The 20,356-nt window shown below is 41.3% G+C and overlaps 1 protein-coding gene across 2 annotated transcripts; it reads left to right on the top strand.

Annotated features, from left to right (window-relative positions):
• The first annotated feature begins 633 nt into the window (after positions 1 to 633).
• On the top strand, positions 634 to 19,982 carry umad1 (UBAP1-MVB12-associated (UMA) domain containing 1). 2 transcript variants are annotated; one of them, XM_080734757.1, is made up of 5 exons: positions 634 to 808; positions 1,798 to 1,899; positions 9,445 to 9,536; positions 13,138 to 13,203; positions 16,878 to 19,982. In XM_080734757.1, the coding sequence occupies exons 2-5, from the start codon at positions 1,815 to 1,817 to the stop codon at positions 17,124 to 17,126; spliced, it is 492 nt and encodes a 163-aa protein (XP_080590883.1). In that variant the 5' UTR covers positions 634 to 808; positions 1,798 to 1,814; the 3' UTR covers positions 17,127 to 19,982. The 2 variants fall into 2 exon arrangements, with proteins under 2 accessions (XP_080590883.1, XP_080590882.1); XM_080734756.1 differs by having other exon boundaries at positions 634 to 854.
• Positions 19,983 to 20,356: the final 374 nt, after the last annotated feature.

The raw sequence follows: 20,356 nt of genomic DNA, 5'->3' as shown, positions 1-20,356 counted from the left end.
CCTGTCGAACAATTGACACGTCGAAAAAGCGAGATTTCCCCGTTTAAAGTTTTCCCTCGAAGGCTTTTATTTGTACGATCAAACATAAAATACATGAATAATAAACCACAAGACTGAACAGAAGAAAACTAATTTAAAATACATGCATAGCCTACTGTAACTGGCAGTCACATCTCAATACAGACACTAGCCACTAGATGGCAGTACACTACTGCTGACCACTGCCTCACTCACAGGTCAAGACGGATCTTTTCCTTTTTAATAAAACTCCTGTTGCTCTCAACGCTGCGAGCTGTATTGATTGATTGATTGATTGAAGACTTTATTAGAAGTTTGCATAGGAAAAGGTACAGTTTCATGACGGTACAGTTCACTGGTACAAGGTCTACTAAAAGGAGATCCATGAAAAGACTAAGCTTATTTCCACTGGAAACCATTGAAGTATCTCAGTAGGCCTACTGTTGTTCACAAGTTTCTGTTGTTTTATCGTCTTATTTAGTTTTTCCGCTCATTGCAGAACCAGCCCACATCTGGGTCCCGAGCCACTGGCGAACCATTAACAGGGTCCGTCCGGAACCTTTAGTGGGATCGATGCGTGTTTCTACACGGACCACATTACAGGCTGACGTCAGCAAACAACAACAACACGGAACAAAGTCACACTGATCTACAAGAGTCTGATTAATGTAATTTATACTGTAGTATTACTGTATATTAATGATGTAGATAGAGTACACGTTATTGTTTATTGGCTCATGAACAACACTGAGTGAAGTGACTGTACATTTATTACAACTTTACTGAGAAGGTTCGTATGATGACTAAAGTTACCAACATGTCTGTCTGTTATGAAGGTGATTATGTGTAATAACACTCGTTATAAATGTTTATTATTGTAATGCTTCGTTAAATACTCTGTCTATTAAAGTTATGGTAGTTATAATTGTGCTGTGATCCACTGAACCTAGCAATTCAAAATGTACCTGGTAAAAGTTTAAAGTACCAAAAGTAAAAGTGCAACTGTTTGAAAATAGCAGATCTACAAGCTTACAACTCGTTGCTTTGTGAGCTTGTTGATCGGCTATTTTCAAATAGCCTAGGTATAAAATAGGGCTAAAGTGGTTCATGTGTGTTTTATAACATTATAATTTATACCTACAAAGTAACCAGTAACTAAAGTTTTCAAATAAATGTAGTGAAATTGTGTTTTTACACCACTGCATTCCATTATGACCAGCACTTATAATACTTCATAAACCTTGTTATAAGTTGTTATTCATAATCATAAACATTTATAAAGGTTGCCCATAATAATGGCATTATAAATGCACGTGAATAGTGAATACAGTATATTATCCAATCTCACCCAGATTTTTTTTCTTCTTTTTTAAACAATTGACTAAATGTCATTCCATTTCATTTTGTTTTTCACACGGTAGTGTATCACAGTACAATACAATACTTATCAGAGGATTATCGTTTATTTGTCAATTTGTTCACTTAAAACCTATTTTATAATTTGTTGTACAAAATGTCAAAAGTAGCCCATCAACAATGTTCCATGATGTGTTGTGAGCTTCTAGTACTACTTGCTATTTTATTAAAATGTCATTATTTTTCATAATAGATTAAATGTATTCAGTTGGATTAAGGCGTGCTGTGTTTGACTGAGAGGTTGACAGTGTGCTGTGTTTGACTGAGAGGTTGACAGTGTGATGTGTTTGACTGAGAGGTTGACAGTGTGCTGTGTTTGACTGACAGGTTGACACTTGACAGTGTGATGTATGTGATTGACAGGTTGACAGGTGTCCATCATGTTCAGCTTCCTGGGCCTCCGCAGTAAGGAGTCTAAGAAGTCGTCTTCTGACAGAGAGGCAGACGGAGGATTCGTCATCGTTGGTGAGAGAAGAACTTTTATCGTTTTTTTACGTCATTTTGTAGCAATCAGACCGCCGCAACCAGCGGCATAACAGTGAATCGTAGCTACATTTGTGCAAGCGCCGCCCTCCCTGCGTTCTCATTGGCTGAATGCAAGAACACATGGACACCGACGTTACTTTTCCAACAAATGCGCCAGAGGCACGCCGTCTCAAGCAACCTTGATTCACATGAGAGTGACACCGCCGAGCAAGCTAAAGCGAGCGAGTTGTCGTGTTCGAGCGTTGTGAAGGCCGCTTGAGCCGACTCAGCGCTGTTAGAAGTTGTAAACCAGGGGTAGAACCAGAATAGTAAATAATGTTTGGGGGTGAGCTGTCACGCAAAGTGCCTCTGGCCAATCACAGCGTGTCTTTTCCGGGGAATTGCATCCACTATCACACGAATAATAATCGCTTACTATTCTAGATTAATTATTCTAACGTGTAGGATCACACGGCTCGGTTTTAAAAGACCTGGAGTCACTTTAACCATTATTTTATTCTTTAATTATAAAAGAAAATCATGAAAAAAATACAAGCTCAGAGCACTGCACCGAGTGCCGCGCTGTGAGCTTGTATAACATTTTTTCCAAATCTTTGAGTATATCTTTTAAAAAGCGAACATTTGTGCTTACTGCTTTGTGGCAGCTTTACAGCGCCACTCACAGGCCTGGCATATACAGTATATACACCACAGTGGTTTTGGTGAGTTCTGGAGACGGTCTTGCCGTTCTCAGTGGTTTCATGTGGGCACACACATTTCTGCCCATACAGTAAACCAGGGGTCTTCAACGTTTTCAGGCCAAGGACTGATTAGTTGAGAGAGAGATGAAGCAGGGACCCCCACCACCTTTTCATAAATTCCATATAGTTTCATTGTTTGTTTAACAGCACAATCATCAGTGTGTTTTGGATTCATGTCAATTTGTGTTTTCAGATATTTAACCACTTGATCCGTCAATACTTAATAAACTTGACCTTTCACTCGGTACTTAGTCAGCTCTTTTCCCCCTCTTCTCCAAACCTCTTTGCCAAAAATAGCCGATCTACAATGTAGATCTGCTATTTTTGGCTAAAGTTCTCCGAATATGGACGCTATTGGGTTCAAGTGGTGAATATAAAAAAGGAGTTTTTTTTTATCACTCAAACATTTGGAGGCCCCCCTGTAGTTACTCTGAGGACCCCCTAGGGTCCCAGAACCCCTGTTGAAGACCCTTGCAGTAAACGTTTGGAAACGACTCAGTGTATCGTCTTCGTCTAGGCCTATTTGGGGCCTCAGCATTTCCTGGCTGCCACACCTTGCTGAAACAAGGAGCTTCATGTCTTTGTGTTATGAGGCATTTCATTTCTAATTATCACAGTGTTGTAAACAGTTTATTATTTACTGTATGTTAGTCTGCCTAGCAACACCGCTGTCTTCAGCCTCTCAACAAGAGCCTGACACTACGACGACCCCTCAAAGAAACACAGCTCTCTCTCTAGGTGGTCCTCAGACCAGCCTTCCAGTCATCCTGGTTCTCCATACATCCTGCCAGTTCGTTGGTGCTTTGCGCTCCTGCGTCTTTCTTGAGTACATGCACATACGGTTGTGCTCAAAATGATTCAACCTCCCCCTGTGTGTTGACTTGTGGATTGTGATTAGAGCAGTTATGGCTGTGTTTAAGGAATGATCAGAAAAGTTCAGAGAAGAGATTATTGCTTTGTAAAAAAAAAAAAAGGAAAATGATATAAAACAATTGCAAAGACACTGAATGTTCCAAAAAGTACAGTTTTGAGCATAGTTGACAAGTTCTAACTCAAAGGAGTTACACTAATGAACAAATTCGTCAGAGGGGGTTGAATAATCTCTAGCACTACTGTATGTTAGTGTGGGACGCCCTGGACTGGTGACTGGTGCCCATGTGTTGGTTCCCACAGCACCAGTTTACTGGCTGGCAGCTCCTGGTGTCTTTGGCAGTGTCCTGCAAGTCTCATTCTCCTGGCTGCTATTTTATCGCTCACTCTTAATATTCCAGCATACAGATTCTTCTTGGTAACATGTGTACTCTTGCTGATGTTTGAGCATTCTGGTGTAGCACCCGTCTAGAGACTTCTGCAGGGTTGGCTTCAGGGTCCAGCATTCACTGCCATAGAGGAGAACAACGCTTTGAGTGCAGGAAACTGACTTAGAGGCAGAGCTTATTATCACAGCACATTTTTGACAGCAAATATCTTAGTAGTTTTATTTGTGTGACCTTGTAGATTGGCTATTTTCCAATGTAAAATTGGGCTTACTTGAATCACACATGTGTTGTTGTTACAATTACTACAAAGTAATTTGTGACTAAAGGAGTGAAAAGTGTGATATTTGCCTCTTAGATGTGTAATAATGGAGTATACTGGACATACTCAAGTACCTCAACAGTAGGTCGGGAGTGGCTTATTGTCGATATCAGCCGGTAACATGTGGGAGTCTGTCCCCGTTACAATATACTGCGGCTAGAGTCTACCATCAGCTCCCAGTACTTGCCCGCATCCCAGCTGTGCTACTCATAGAGCATCGCAGCGGAAGTGGATACCTGGGGTCACTTAATATTCCCCATTCATTTTCGCTATAGACTTTTACAAATATATTTATAACAATTATGTTAAGCCTCAAACCAAGCCATCCAGGATGGAGGTGAATCATGATCATATAACCTTTGATCCTATGTGAAAATATATTTTAATATTACATTATTTGATATACTGCATTTAATAACTACCCTTTGTTTAGCGATTTTCAGAATGTTCTTTTCATAGAAAAAAAGTTATATGGTCATGATTCACCTCCATCCTGGATGGCTTGGTTCGAGGCTTAACATAATTGTTATAAATATATTTGTAAAAGTCTATGGCGAAAATGAATGGGGAATATTAAGTGACCCCAGGAATCCACTTCCGCTGCGATGCTCTATACGCAGAGTTGGTGGTGCCCGGGATCGAACCCATGACCTTCCAAAGGCGAGAGCTCTACCAACTGAGCGACCCGGACACATTACTGTACTTGAACAGATGTACTTAGTTACTTTCTATCACAGGGCAGGGCATCAGTAGTCCCGTGGTTGCATAACGGTCAACAGGAATGTGTCCATATTAACATGGTGTTTATACTGTAGGAGCAGTGTTTGCACATCCTATCTCCGTGTTTGCTATGCGTGTTGCCAAGTCTCGTTATTATACGCGACTTTGGGCTAGTTTTTTCTGTAAAGGGGGGCATATTTGGGCATTGCTTCCTAATCTTTTGTTTAATACACTGGTTCTTAAACATTGTCATGATTAATACAGACTGTATTTGTCCGCAGACCCCCATCTGATTTACAATTTACTCCCCAATATTCTATTTGAAAATAGCAAGAATCTATTTTTAGATCTGCTTGCAGATCTAGGGGGGGGGGGCGGCAGACAGTGGCTCAGGAGGTAGAGCGGCCGCTTGGTGAACCAGAAGGTTCCCACCTCACAGTTCGATCCCAGAGTTAGTGTGGAAGAGTCCTTGAGCAAGACTCTGAATTCTGAACCCCTAACTGCTCCTGATGAGCAGGTTGGTGCCTTGCATGGTTTCCTCTGCCATCTCTCTCTGTGTGTGTGTGTGTGTGTGTGTGTGTGTGTGTGTGTGTGTGTGTGTGTGTGTGTGTGTGTGTGTGTGTGTGTGTGTGTGTGTGTGTGTGTGTGTGTGTGTGTGTGTGTGTGTGTGTGTGTGTGTGTGTGTGTGTGTGTGTGTGTGCGTGCGTGTGCGTGCGTGAATCAGGGTTGCCAACATTGGACTGTCAGAATTCAAGAAATAATTTACAGTACAGGTAGATGTATTTTCCTGTGTTCTGTCGAACTTTGCTTGTTTTTACTTTAATCAGGCTTGCTTTAGCATGGAAAATGATGGTAGAGGCCTACACTTTAAGCCGTTATAACGGAAAAGGTAGTCGTACAGAAATTGCAAGAGCATACATACACATGCTCTTGCAGATCTGGCAGTCCTAGTAGTGAGAAACCACTCCCAGATGGAGTGGAGGAGGAGGTGGATCAGTTGGGTGGTGCTGGGTGGTGCGGGGGTCCTCCCAGATGGTGTAGAGGAGGATCAGTTGCATGGTGTTCTTGGCAGAGGAGGTCTGGTGTCACAACGCCAGCATCTCTCTCTTCTCTTCCTCCCAGATCCAGACGACCAGCAGAGCTCCCAGACCCTCTCTCTCTCACACAGTGTATTAAAGCCTCCTGCCTCTCAGTGTGTGTTGGTTTTAATTGTATTCCTGTGATCAAAAGGAGCTTGTTGCTCCGTGCTGTGATAATAAGCCAGACACACATGATGATGATGATAATGACAACGAGACCTCATCCAAAAACATCATAATTACCTCCTTTTAATCAGCCCGCTAATTCAACTAGTGTTGTTTGAAACAGGGGGACAACGCTCCATGCATCCTCCTCTCCCTTCTGGCTCCCAGACTGTGGAACAACAAACAAACTCTACGTTGCGTCGTTAGAACTGCAGACTCACTCCCAACTCTTCTGCCGTAATCTGAAGACTCACCTCTAGTCTATAGCATGAAATGGGCATTCAACTATTGAAGAGCTTATAAAAGTCACCAGAAAATAAATTCAAAATGCCAACCACCTTAAAACTTCTTCTATGGGTACCTTCTAACAAAAAAAAAGGTTGTCAGCTTCTACCCAAACATAGCCGCAAAAGTCATTTCTGAAGCACTTTTCAGTTTTGTCCCCTTGACTATCTTCAGATGGTTTAGTCATGCTATAGTTTCAATGTACATATTAATTGTTGATTGCGACCGTAGGTCGCATCTTACTACAGAAAGCTGCTCGAGGTGTCCGTGCGTCCGTCAGTCAGTCACACCTCACACGTCACACTTTTGCCCTGCTCATATCTCGGCCACCGTTGGCCCGATCCATGCCAGATTTGGCACACACACTCCTTGCCTGCCAAACTACAACCTCCAAGGACCCCCGGAGCTCCAGGGACCCCCAGGTCCCTCGGGGACCCCCAGATGTAAAAAATGACCAAATGTGCAAAAATGACCACCCCAACGGGGCTGCTCACGGGGAATTCCCGGGGACCACCAACTGCTGGTGCTCCAGAACGGATGCAAAAGTGGTGGCGCCCCCAGTGGAGGACCCCCTGCCACTGCAGCGCACATAAAATGCCGTAACTTGGGCTAGGAGCGACCGGGAGAGCCGGGGCCGGTACCTATTCGTCCGCCTCGGCGCCGCGGAGACCCCACCCCTCATTTCTTACATGGCCCTCTTCTAGCGCCACCATGAGGCCGAGTTTTAAAAACACATTTTTGGACACTGCTCCTACAGATGTTGCCCTAAAATCACGAACATCACTACACAGTATGTCTACACTCATGTCATCAACATGGCTCAGGAAGATTTTGGAAAACCACATTTTTGCCCTATTTGTGGAGATATGTGACCTACGGTCGCTTATCTCCCGATTAGGGAGTCTTACTGGTGTTATTCTAGTTTGCTGTAAATCACTCTGGATTAAGAGCTAAATGCCTGAATTGTGTTGACATCTATTTAAACCCAGGAACAATATTGTTTTCTCTTTGTGGATTTTTAGATTATTCATGATCAGTATGTTTGATAATGAAGTAAATGAAAACATTTTAACACTCATCTTTTATATTCTTTCATTACAATCTAAAATATGAACCCTTGTTGTAAAAAACTAAAGTTGTCCTTTAAGACACATGACTAGAATAGACAAAATAGATGACAAGCCCACTGTTGCATTTTTCTTTTTTTTTAGATCTGCGATTTTAGAAGATGTTTGCCTTTTAATGACATGCCCGAAATTGGGAGGACAGGTTGAAACTTTAAATAATGGTGCTTTGAACTTTCACCATTATGACATTTTACATGACGATTAATTGTCACTCAAATAATTGCAATTAATTGTGTTTTTGTCGTTGACAATTACATTTCTGTATGGCTTGTAGGCTTTGAAGTTGCACATGGCAGATATGACATGTAATCTAAATACACAAAGAAATTACTGACATATTTGACAACTTTATACTTAAAAAAGAACATTGATAGTGTACATTTCCGATCTACAAGCTCACAGCACATCGCGTTGTGAGCTTGTAGATCTGTTGTTTCCACAGTTTTTGAAAATATATGAACATTTTTCAACATGTGAGCGATTATGACCACATAATTGCGATTAAATAAGTCAAATAATTGCGATGTAATAATTGTGACAGGCCTAGTTCAGTCTAACTGTACAATATCCAAACAAATCTGTAATCTGTACATTGAAACTCTACACACTATAGGATCTACATTTTATCCTTTGCATAAGCCTGCAAGGTCGTCGAGGCTGGCCTAGGACAAGAGCTACAGGCTAAAGGTGGAGTCTGAAGAGCTCACGCTTCAGATTACGGCGGAAGAGACTGGGAGTGAGTGTGCTGCGATGGGGATTTCATTCCACAGTCTGGGAGGCAGAAGGGAGAAGAGTCTGGGACGTGTGGAGCGTTATTCTCCTGCATATTTTATCCAAGGTTCTGTCAGCTTCTGTCAGTGTGTTCTGATCTGAGTGAGAGGGAGGGAGGGGTTGTAGGAATGAATCAGGATTTGAGGATATGGAGGTAGCATACCTTTGGTTGCTGTGTAGGCCAGCATCAGTGTTTTGTACTCTGTAACTGGTAACTCTTTGTAGACCAGCATCAGTGTTTTGTACTCTGTAACTGTAACTCTTTGTAGGCCAGCATCAGTATTTTGTACTCTGCGCGGGCAATAACTGTGAGCCAATGGAGGGGAGACACGTGAACATTTTGGCTGGTCGAAGACCAATCGTTGAGGCTTTCTGGATCTGTTGGAGAGGATTAAGTGCACTTGCCGGGAGGCCAGTGAGGAGAGAGTTACAGCAGTCACACATATAGTTTTTGTGAGCCGGGCAGCCACCGCGTAGGCAGTAAGGGTATTGAAAGTGTGTCTTTTTTATTGATTATGTAACAGTGGTTGAAACTCTGTTGTTGTTTTCCCAGGAGTCTTAAAGCTTTCTAATCCATTGATGTGATCAGAAAAGCAGGCTTTAAGCTCACATAATCCTAAACATTGACCTGGTTTGTGCTGCACACACTGGTGAAAGTACTGTCACCTTCATGACATGTTACTGTGTTGGCCACTGGTGAAAGTATTGTCACTTTGATGACCTGTTAGTGTGTTTTTCACTGGTGACAGTACTGCTGCTGTCCTGCAGGCCTCTTTGATCAGGATTGATCACATAACAATATGTTTTAGCGGTACTTACCGAGACGATTTCACAGAAATCATTACAAAACACTGTACTACAGGGAATAAATTACATATAAATGTTTTAAATTTCATTTAATTTTCAAGGCATTATGTTCACTGGCCCCAACGGGCAAGTGCTTGGTGCATTCAGCTGGCCCTGATGGTTTTAAAAGTCCATTATCCGTGCCACCGGGCCGTTTATGATGTCGACCCCTGCTTAATGTGTGACTCTCTCAATGTGTGTCTTCCTGTGTAGGAGAGACCCTAGAGGAACAGAGGAGGAAGGTCCAGAACATGACCACGGTGCTGCAGCCCTGCTCCTCCAACGTCATCGTTCTGCCAAACAAGGTGAGAAAAAAATGCAGATCCGGTTCTGGTTACCGGCCCAGAACGGAAGCACTATCTCTAAGGTACCGATTTTGGATTGTTTATAGAAATGAAATCAAATTAAATTCTCTGGTCTCTCGGGCGGGGGCAGCCTGGACCAACAGCTTTTTCTCTGGATTCTCGGGTTGGGCCAGTAAATGAGTTAAGCTAATCATCTGGGGACCCTCCAACATAAGGCTGTGTCCAGGCCCAGTCAGACCCCCAGGTTGGGCTGGCCATCCAGGCCCGTAGGCCAACACATGCCAGCATCATTTGCCACGCTGCCTTCAGCCTCCACTGAGACATATGGTCGCTCTGAAGGGCTCTGCTGGGTGCATGATTATCCTTGTGTACTTTAATTTTAATTAGATTGGGGTGTTTTCTATTTATTTTTGTTCAGCTGAGGTTGTGGTTTGCAAGTGGCAGCGTGCATGTAAATAATATGCACAGTAAAATCTTAACGTCTACAAGTGCAACCAAACTTCATTTGTCTTGTACTAGAATACATAGAATACAGAAAATGGAATATTGTTCCCTCTCAGTCACTTGCAGTGCAATATAAAAATAAATATAAAAAAAAAACATGTTGGTTTTTACGTCCGGTGACACCGGTCCAGGACAGGCTTCAGACAAAAAGACCTAAAACTAAAAACAGCATAAACAAAACAATGTTTATGACGTGACGTGCAATTAATTTAAAAGCTTATTCATCTAAAATGTTACCAATACAAGACATATAGGTAAAGTGCCATGGTGCAATCCTTTAAAAAGTTACCGACACAGTCTTAGTAGTGCTGTTGTGCTGTTTCAAAAGTGCATATGATGGGAAATTAAATCAACTGCGTAAAAATAACAAAATAACACGCTATTATCATAATATTGTGTTATTCTTATACAGGAGTCGGCAACCTTTTTGACACAAAGTGCTAAGATTTAATTTTCTTCATAGTCAGTGTGCCAGTGTGCCACACATGTCAGTGTGTTCCATTTTTTAATAATTTCCTTTTACGATTATGAATAAATTGAGATATGTTTTGCCAAAGGAGTGTTTATTGTGTCAGATTGTATTTGTCAAGCTTGGGAGAGAAGACAAAATACTCTGAAAATGTATAAAAAATGGATGTATGACTATTGTAAAACATACTGTAAACTTGAAATGGTGTCTTATAAACACATGAGGGTTGGGCACTCTGTGTGCAGGACATGAGAAAAAACAAAGCAACTAATCAATCAATCAAATCAATCATGTGCCAGTGATTAAACTCCCCTGTGCCAATGTTGGCACCGTGCCTATACTGTACTATGTTGATTCATTGAACACATAGGACATGTTGTGTTACCCTTTTAGAGCCTATAATGTCTGACTGTATGACTTGCTGTTTACATTTCTGACTGATACATTATTCAATCAATCAATCAAAGTCACAACGAGTGAAAAACAAACATTGATAAAACAAACATTGATTATGTAAGATGTGTTGTGCTAGCAGTGTGGTTGTGCTGCAGCAGGTGAAGCACCTCAGGTGGACCAGGCTGTGTTTACAGTACATCTCCTAGGAACTGTAACCACGCTATCCCAAAACACCCCCGTCTCCAGCTCTCTGTGGTTCAGTCCCAGAGGGACCTACAGTAATTGCAGGAGGAATAAACCATTTCCTGAACCAGCTCTCTTCTCTCTTCTATTCACCCTTAATTACACGCTGCATGGTGAGGTAACCACTAGGGCTGCTCCCCATTCTGCTGGAGAGTCGTAAAATCGGATACATTTTTTCCCCCAGAATGGCTAAAAATAAAGAGATAATTTGGTATAAACGTGCATACGAGTTGAAAGATTAACACAAAGATATGTGTAATGCAAAATGCAAGTATTCTGTTGTGGCTGTTTGGTCATATATCCAAAACTGTTCAAATTAAATGTTGTTTCTAGCTTGTGGATCTACTACTTTTGATGCTAATGTGTGGCGTTGTTGCATTATTATCAAGCAAGGCCTTCATCTCCAAAAACACAAAACATTTGAATATGGAAATAAAAGTCTTTTGTCCTTCAAATATGCATCCTTTGGGGAATTTTATAGGCGTTTGAACACAACAGGCTTGATTGATTGATTGATTGAATAATTTATTAGAAGTTTTAACAGTACAAAGTTATTTTCAGTCAGTTCTAACCAAAATGGCTATTATCTCAACGTTTTCCTCGCGACATAATCACTAAAAATATCGTCACTGTCGGGCAGAAACCTCGTATCTCCAAGTTTCAAATGTGTATGTCTTTTGGTAAAGCAAAGCCCTGCTTCATCATACAAGACTGTCGCTGTGAAACTGTGAAAACAGCCGATCTACAAGCACACAACGCCTTGCATCGCGAGGTGTTGTGTGCTTGTAGATCGGCTGTTTTCACTAGTTTAGTACATTTTATAGATGCTAAATACAAAACGAATGGTTTTGAACATACAAGGTTTCCACCCGACGACAACGATATGTTATAAAAAGGTGCTGGGAGTGAAAATTATAATGTCTGGGTGCCTCGGATTAAAACAAATATTTGTGGGTGCCCTGAGACGAAAACGTTTGGGAACCCATGCTCTAGAGTCTAGAGAGTGTATGTAGGTTCACATGATGATTATTTAATGTTAGGCAGGTGTGTGGTGGTGAGGGCTGTTGCCTAAGCAAAGTCAATCAAAACAAACACACAAACAAAGCCAATCATAAGGATGGCTTTTAGAGAATGGAGTCATTCAATAGCTGCTCATGTTACCATTAAGCTTTTAAAACTGGGAACGCAGTCAACGTACTATGTACTACTAGCCCTTACCCGTTCAAAGATATGAACAAAAATGATGTGCAGTGTGTGGGTTATGGGGTGTGCACTGTGCACACAGTATATGGGGGATGGAAAGTAACTTTAACTGGTGCTTGCATGATAATATGTAGGAGCATCAATGTAAGAAATACCCGTTTCGTTTAATGGCTACAGAGATACTGTGTACCGATCTGCATGATTTTTGGACAACATCTGTAACAGGGCCAGACAGACCCCCCCCCCCCCCCCCCCCCCGCCCGCCCGCCCGCCTGCACACACACACACACACACACACACACACAGCTGGTTAAACATGTTGCCTCATGCTAGATGCAGAATAGATATGCCTCATGCTAGATGCAGAATAGATATAGATACACCATAAAAATGCTAATTATACATCATATGATTTGTGAAAGTGACAAACGGCCTTCACAGTTATGTCAGGTGTGTTCATATGCTAATAGTGATGCGATTTCAGATCAATTGCTCCAGCCACTGAGGAGAAACGCTGTGACAGACAGACACTCAGACAGACATAAGGAAAATTATATGTTTGATGAGCTTGTAGATTTGCTTTTTCCCTGGAAGCTTGGTAGATCAGCTATTTTCACTACTTCTTAAACATTTCTTTTCTAATTTATGGAATTTCTTAGATCTTTCTTTGGTTTCTTCATGAAATTAGTGGAGAAATCCTTTTAATTCATCCAAAAACATTGCTGTTTTGAGAATGAAAATGTTTTGAAATCATCATTTAGTAAGTGTTTCTCTGCCTCCCTGCAGTCACCTTACATCACCCCAACCCGTCCTGCTCCACCTGCTCCCCCCACCACCACCACCACCACCCAGGTAGGCATTTCACTATTATTACATCATCGTCTAAAGCAGGGGTCTTCAACAGGGGGTCCGAGACCCCTAGGGGGTCCTCTGAGTTACTACAGGGGGTCCTCCAAATCTTTGAGTGATAGAAACCTTTTTTTCTCTCCTTTTTTATAGTAACCACTTGAACCCTAGTGTCCATATTCTGGGAACTTTAGCCGAAAATAGCAGATCTTGTAGATCGGCTATCTTCAGCATTTTGAGATTTGGTGTAGAGGAGAAAAAGAGCAGACTAAGTACTGAGTGAAAGGTCAAGTTTATTAAGTATTGACGGTTCAAGTGGTTAAATATCTGAAAACACAACATGACATGAATCCAAAATACACTGATGATTGTGCTGTCAAACAATGAAACTATATGGAACCTATGAACAGGTTTTAGGGGTCCCTGCTTCATCTCTCTCTCAACTAAGGGGTCCTTGGCCTGAAAACATTGAAGACCCCTGGTCTAAAGGCTCCAACACACTCACTGCCTGACCTTTTGAGCTGACTATGCTGTCGGCGAAAACAAAACCGCTGATCTGATAGTAAGGGAAAGTTAGCCTATTGCTACATCAATCTGGGAACTAAATCTAAATCACTAGCTTTCTTCACAAATGTGTTCATAAATGTGTCTACTATCACCTCTGAACTTTGTCAAACCCAACTCCCTTGACATACTTTGTGGGAGCCAATCAAAGTTATTGGGTATCCCGAGGGCCTGGGATTAAAGGGGGAAAAATAAAAAATGGCCAATATGAACGTATGAGGTGTGTAATTTTTTAGGGCTGCTGAATCCATTCCAACCATTAGTTTTCAGTTAAAATGACTCCTTGGCCATACAATAGGCCACAGCTACCTTTGTCTGTCCACGAGACATATAATATTGGCAATAAAAAGAAAAGTTGGAGTAGGGTTTGAATTCATGAAAACTATTCAAGATCAGGTGGGTAAGCTCACATCGTGACACACAGGATAACATGATACAATTTGACAAGGAACACTCAAACTCAGTCACCCTGAAAAAGGCATTATGTGCCGCAACGCGTAGGTGAATTTTTTATTCTTGCCAATATGCATTAGCCCTAAAATAAAGGCTTTTTAACTGTCCCTCAAGAGTGCCTTGGTCTAACTTTTTTTGCATCAATTTTGTCACCTGACAACCAAAGAGCACCTTTCCTGGGAGATTTTTACTCTACAGCCAAACAGATGCACTCCTTACTCTCTGTTTTCTACTCAAACACAGGGGCTGTGTCCGAAATCCACCCTATTCACTAATGTAGTGTACTAAAATGGGGCTCCGCCATTTTGAACTAGTGTCCGAATGTATAGTGAGCATTTTTGTACCCTAATATAGTGTACTGAAGTATCCCACAATGCATTTGGATTTGTAGTGAGGATTCGATGGTCACTATTCAAGCGCTATTCAAGCCCTGCCGCCCCACAATGCACTGCGCTACGGCCGCTGTCTCGCGCTTTGAGCACGCACATGCGGTGTGCATGCGCACACGCACACTGCAGGTTCGTCTCTGCGTCTCTGCATGGCAGGAGGCGTAGCCACCTGTTGCTGAGCAAACGCAACAGAACCGCTCGTAGCAGAACCACCGGCTAAAGAAAACAACTGTCCACAGCATTGTCACCAGAGAACAAAATTTGCTTTTCATCATTTAATGATGAAAACAGCTCTAAAGTTGTTTATGAAGAGAAAATACGAGAATAGACGCTGGAGGCTTTTGTTTTTCGATCTTTTCTTCCCAACCTTCCACAGCTGATAATAATCATGATAAAATAATGTTATTTAAATTAGCAAGAATAACCTATTTTATCACAAACATGGGTGTATGTCTGCATGTGAGACAAATGAATGTGGCATAAACATTATTCATTCATTGATTCACCAATGAATTAATACAATTTAAAAAATATATATAGGCCTATACATTTTTTAACATTATTTTATTGAATTGTGATGAATAAAAACATAATTATATTTGGCCTATTTCTCATAATAACAACGCAACATGTTGGTATGTTATTTCCAATCCACATTGGGGAGTTGATGTACAAGCTCACAACGTGTCGCTTCGCCCCCTGTTGAGAGCTTGTAGATCGGCTATTAGGTGGGTTTAGGAATCACGCATTATTTATTGCTCCAAAAGCCAGCGCTAGAGTGTTTTAACTGTGCGACAGCGATGACGCAACCAGATGGCGACGGGGCTATAGTGTCCGAAATGCGCTGATTTGTTCACTACTGTAGTACACTACATCTGGATCCCTCATTTAGGGTTAGGGAGTAGGGAACGTGTTCCGCATTTCGGACACAGCCAGGGTTTAAAACAGGGACTAACAGGACACAGGTGAACTCGACTGACATGATTGGCTAAGCCTTAGCCAATTAGGCCTTTTTTTATGGCCAAGGAGTCATTTTTACTGATAACTAATGGTTGAAATGGATTCAGCAGCACAGAAATACCCTAATTACACACCTCATACGTTCATATTGGCCATGTTTTATTTTTCCCCCTTTAAAGGACCAGGTCACCTCTGGGACAACCAGATCTTATTTTATTGTTGTGTGGGACACGATCAACACAATCCTGAGTTATTTTGTGTGTTCAATCTGTGTTTTTAGATATTTTAGTATTTCAGCTGATTTCAGCATGCTACAACTGGTCATATGATGCAAAATGCATCATATGACCAGTTGTAGCATGCTGAAATACTAACATATCTAAAAACACAGATTGAACTCAAAAAAGAATTCAAGATTGTGTTGATCGTGTCCCACACAACAATAAAATAAGATCTGGTTGTCCCAGAGGTGACCTGGTCCTTTAATCCCAGGCCCTGGGTATCCCGATACCCCCAACTTTGATTGGCTCCCACAAAGTATGTCAAGGGAGTTGGGTTTGACAAAGTTCAGAGGTGATAGTAGACACCTTTATGAACACATTTGTGAAGAAAGCTAGTGATTTAGATTTAGTTCCCAGATTGATGTAGCAATAGGCTAACTTTCTCTTACTATGACTAGAGATCGGGCTTTGCTCGTGGACAATTAGAATAAAAACTAATGTAATGTTGGCTTAACTTGGCTTTGTATCGGGGATCACATCCTGGTGAAATATCTGGCAGTGTGTGATGCCTTGTCAGTGATCAATCTCATAGTGGGAAAGCCACAACGATATTATGACAGACGATTTCAAGAAAGTCACTTGTGTAGCGTGAAATACTCTAACGATCTGATGACTCGCTCGTGTGTTCGAGCCTTAATCGCAATGTTTTAAGGTAATCGCAATTACCGGTATTTTGCATAGTCGACATAATCGTTTCCATGTTGAAATATGTTCATATAGTTTCAAACACTTTCAAAAAGTAGTGGAAATAGCAGATCTACAAGCTCACAACGCATCGCAATACGATGCGTTGTGAGCTTGTAGATCGGCTATTTCCACTATAAATGTACAAAGAATAAAGTTATTAAATATGCCAGCCTTTGTATATTTAGGTTATTTTGTCATATCTGCCGTGTGTAGCTTCAAAGCCAAACAGAAATGTACATTTTATTCATATGCTCTAGTGTTCAGCGACAAAAACACAATTAAATCGTTAATCACAATTATTTGTGTGACAATTATTAATCGTCATAAAATGTGTTCATTATGACAGTCCTACAGCCGGGCACCACCGGCCCCGCCCTGCCCCGCCCCGGACCCCGCCCAGGCTGCGCCCGGACTCCTCCCTGACCTCCTGGGGGACGTCCCGTTCAGCCTGGCCCCTCACCTGCTGGCCCTGCAGGGGTCCTTCCTCCCCCTGGGAGGGGTCCCCGACGTCCTGCTGTCCCAGGACCTCCAGCAGAGCCTGTCCAGCTTCCACTACGACTTCACCCTGGAGAACTCTGTCCTCTGCAACCAGTAGCACAGCACAGCGCCCCCTCTAGGGCAGCACGGAGATGGCATCCACAACCTGTCCACAATTAACTTACGACTCACCGACCCAAATTGATGTGTTTGGCCTATCAGATTTTATTTTGTGCCAGGGACCGCCATAACAGAAGATTCATGTTAAAAAAGAAAGAAAAATGAAAATGGGTTTTAGAAAAATAGCAGATCTACAATCTCGCAGCGCGGCACAAAGTGATGTGAGCTTGTAGATCTGCTATTTTGCGTGCAAGTGGTTAGAATGATTGTGATGCTGAGTTAACCCTTTAAGAGCTGGAACGTTTTAGGATTCTGGGATTCTTGACGCATTACCGAAGTTGAACATCCAACCTGGCCCATTTCTTACTAGGAGTTTGTTGTTGATCCAATGTCATTCTGCATAATAATGTGTAGGTATTAGGTAATGCGTTCCACGTCTAAATGGGGTTTAACTAGTGTTGCTTTCACATAGCCTGTAGAACAAATGAAAGATAATCAGTCTGACGACATGTGAGTGATCAGCATCTGATCCCACAATCACAGTTAATGTATGACAGCTACTGTATGCAATATCACTATCACTTAATGATCAATTCCACCGTGCAATTAATCTGTTAGCAGATATCAGCCAACGTGTCAATATCCTGCATCCTTGTCATTGAATGAAGTCATTCACACAGGGTTCCCACGGTCATGAAATTCCTGGAAATATTTTGAAATTAGAAACATTTTTCCAGAAGGTCCTGGAAAAAATATCTATGCATTGTTTTTGGTTATTGATTTTGTTAACTCATTTACTCATTTACATAAATCGACTTTGAAGGTTCCCTGCCACGATTTTCGTACCTTTTGACGTGGGCACGTGCGTGTCAATTGTGCACGATCCGCATGCACGCCACAGTCTGTGTGCACGCTTTATTTTTGCTACACTGCCTGTCTTTGGGCATTGCACATAGGAGTAAGCGGCTCGTTATTGAGCAGAATTATTGTTATATAGTCCTGGAAATTGGGTTAAATATTCTGGAAAGGTTTTGGAAATTCATTGATAAGAATGTGTGGGAACCCTGTTCATAATACATCTGGTCACTGAAAAATAATTAGCTGATTTCCTTAATAATTTAGGAACTGTAAGAGAAAAGAAGAACGGAAATCTAACGTACTGTTTTCCATTTTGAAATGCTGTGGGTTCTTGTCATTACCGATCCATAATCTCCACGTTAAATCATTTCTGACATATTTACTGTACATACGCGGTCCAGTCCAAGCACTTTCCCTCTCTCGACAAAACAAAACAAGTTTGCTCTGTTTTGAAATGAATGTGATTTGTTGTTTAGTTAACATGGCCTTCCGTTTTAACCCAACATTTGGCATGTTTTTTTTTTTGTTCAAGCATCTATTTATTTATTTGTGGTTATGTATGTTGTTTACATAATGCCCTCATCGTTTCAACCTCATCATATTCAAATGAATGTAGTTCACCAGGATGTCACACTTATGCTGTACTGTAAAATACAGTCCCTGCCAATACAAAAAAACGATTTGTACTTGCCAAAAAATAAGACTATTCTTATTTTTATTTTGTATTAGTTGGATAGAATGAATGTGATGTACATCTAGTCCAGTGGTTCTCAACCGACCGGTCCCCAAATTATTCTGGGGGATCCCCAGATGATTAACTTAATGTGCAACATTGTTTTCTCACTCTACAGTAAACAATCCAACAAAGTTTATTGAGGGTATCTGCACATTTCTAAAGTGACAATTTAAGGACTTTTTAATGACAAATTCAACATGGTGTCAAATATTAGAAGCAGAAATTGTGAAAATAGCAGATCTACATGCTCACAACGCCTCACGTTGCGAGGCGTTGTGAGCTTTTAGATCTGCTATTTCCCCAGTTTTTAATGACAAATTCAACATGGTGCCAAATATTAGAAGCAGAAATTGTGAAAATAGCAGATCTACATGCTCACAGAGCTTTTAGATCTGCTATTTAACCCAGTTAAAATATGATTATTTTGGGGGTCACAGCCTGAAAAGGTTGAGAACCACTCATCTAGTCCACACTTATTTGTTTGTGACACAATGTTTGTAGAAGGTCTGTACTCTGTTTAACAAGTGAACATACTGTATGTGAAACCACTTCATCGGTCTACTGATGAACTCAATTACACCTCAGTTGTGTAGAGGATTGTGCTACTGTACTGCAGGGGTACTGTACTGTAATGCTTGCACACTGATGTTCCAACCTGAAGCAATATTCTACACACAACGTCAAACCACTTTCATCCTGGCCGGGTCTGTTTTGGGCCATGCCTTTTATAGGATTTACAAAGAATTTACAAATGTATGCATGCATTGAGAGTAGCTGATGCTTCGAGGTGTGAGGCCAAGTTGTGTAGATCGGCTATTTTTGAAATAGGGCTCATTTTGTTAGTCACTTGTTGTTTTCTATGCTGTTCTGTACAAGGAAAAGCCTTTATGTTTCTGACGCATGAATCTGTATTTTAGCACAGGATGGTTTTCAATACACTGTTTTCATTTCTGCTGACTTCTGTTAGCTTGGCTATTATTGCGTGCTTGTTTCCTTACTTACGTTATTTACAGATTTTATAGATTATAACTTAGATTGTCCTGGGTTGATGATAGAGTGTGTGTCACTCTTTGTTAGTTTTTTTTCTTTTTTGAGGCATGCCTGTCTTTAGTTGTTTTACAGATGTCTTTCTGTGAGACGTTTATTTGTTTCGTGTCATTTTGACTGAGAAGAATGTGAACTTAGTATTCCGTCTCTGGCTGAGTGAAAACCTCACGTTATGTCCAAAGAAAACTGTGACAGGATTAGACGTCTAAAGCGACAAAAGTAGCAGATCTGCAAGCTTGAAACGCATCGCTCCGCGCCGTGTTTCAAGCTTGTAGATCTGCTACTTATGATGCTGTAGTGTGATCAAGCAGGGCGCTAATTTATGGGGGAAAAACACCAGAAAAGGTTAAAGATATGGACATAATTGAGGTTTCTGTCCGACGGCAACAAAGATAATATGTGTGTTTAACCCATTTAGGCCTGAACACATTATGACGCAATATTTTATGCTTTAACTATTGAAAAATAGCAGATATACAAGCTCACAGCGCGGCACCGAGTGCCGCGCTGCGAGCTTGTAGATCTGCTATTTTTGAAAAACCGTGAAAATTAGATTTTTGACCCGATTACATAAGTGTCTTTTGAAT

The sequence above is a fragment of the Nannobrachium achirus genome, assembly GCF_963921795.1.
Source record: "Nannobrachium achirus genome assembly, chromosome: 10".
Classification (NCBI taxonomy): Eukaryota; Metazoa; Chordata; class Actinopteri; order Myctophiformes; family Myctophidae; genus Nannobrachium; species Nannobrachium achirus.
This window is presented reverse-complemented; position numbering and strand designations above follow the sequence as displayed.

What these genes read in the sequence shown, in the direction of transcription:
- umad1 (XM_080734757.1), top strand. Translation starts at nt 1,815, where the DNA reads ATGTTCAGCTTCCTGGGCCTCCGCAGTAAGGAGTCTAAGAAGTCGTCT. An exon ending in CGGAGGATTCGTCATCGTTG is followed by an intron (nt 1,900 to 9,444) that starts GTGAGAGAAGAA and finishes CTTCCTGTGTAG; the next exon opens with GAGAGACCCTAGAGGAACAG. An exon ending in TCATCGTTCTGCCAAACAAG is followed by an intron (nt 9,537 to 13,137) that starts GTGAGAAAAAAA and finishes GCCTCCCTGCAG; the next exon opens with TCACCTTACATCACCCCAAC.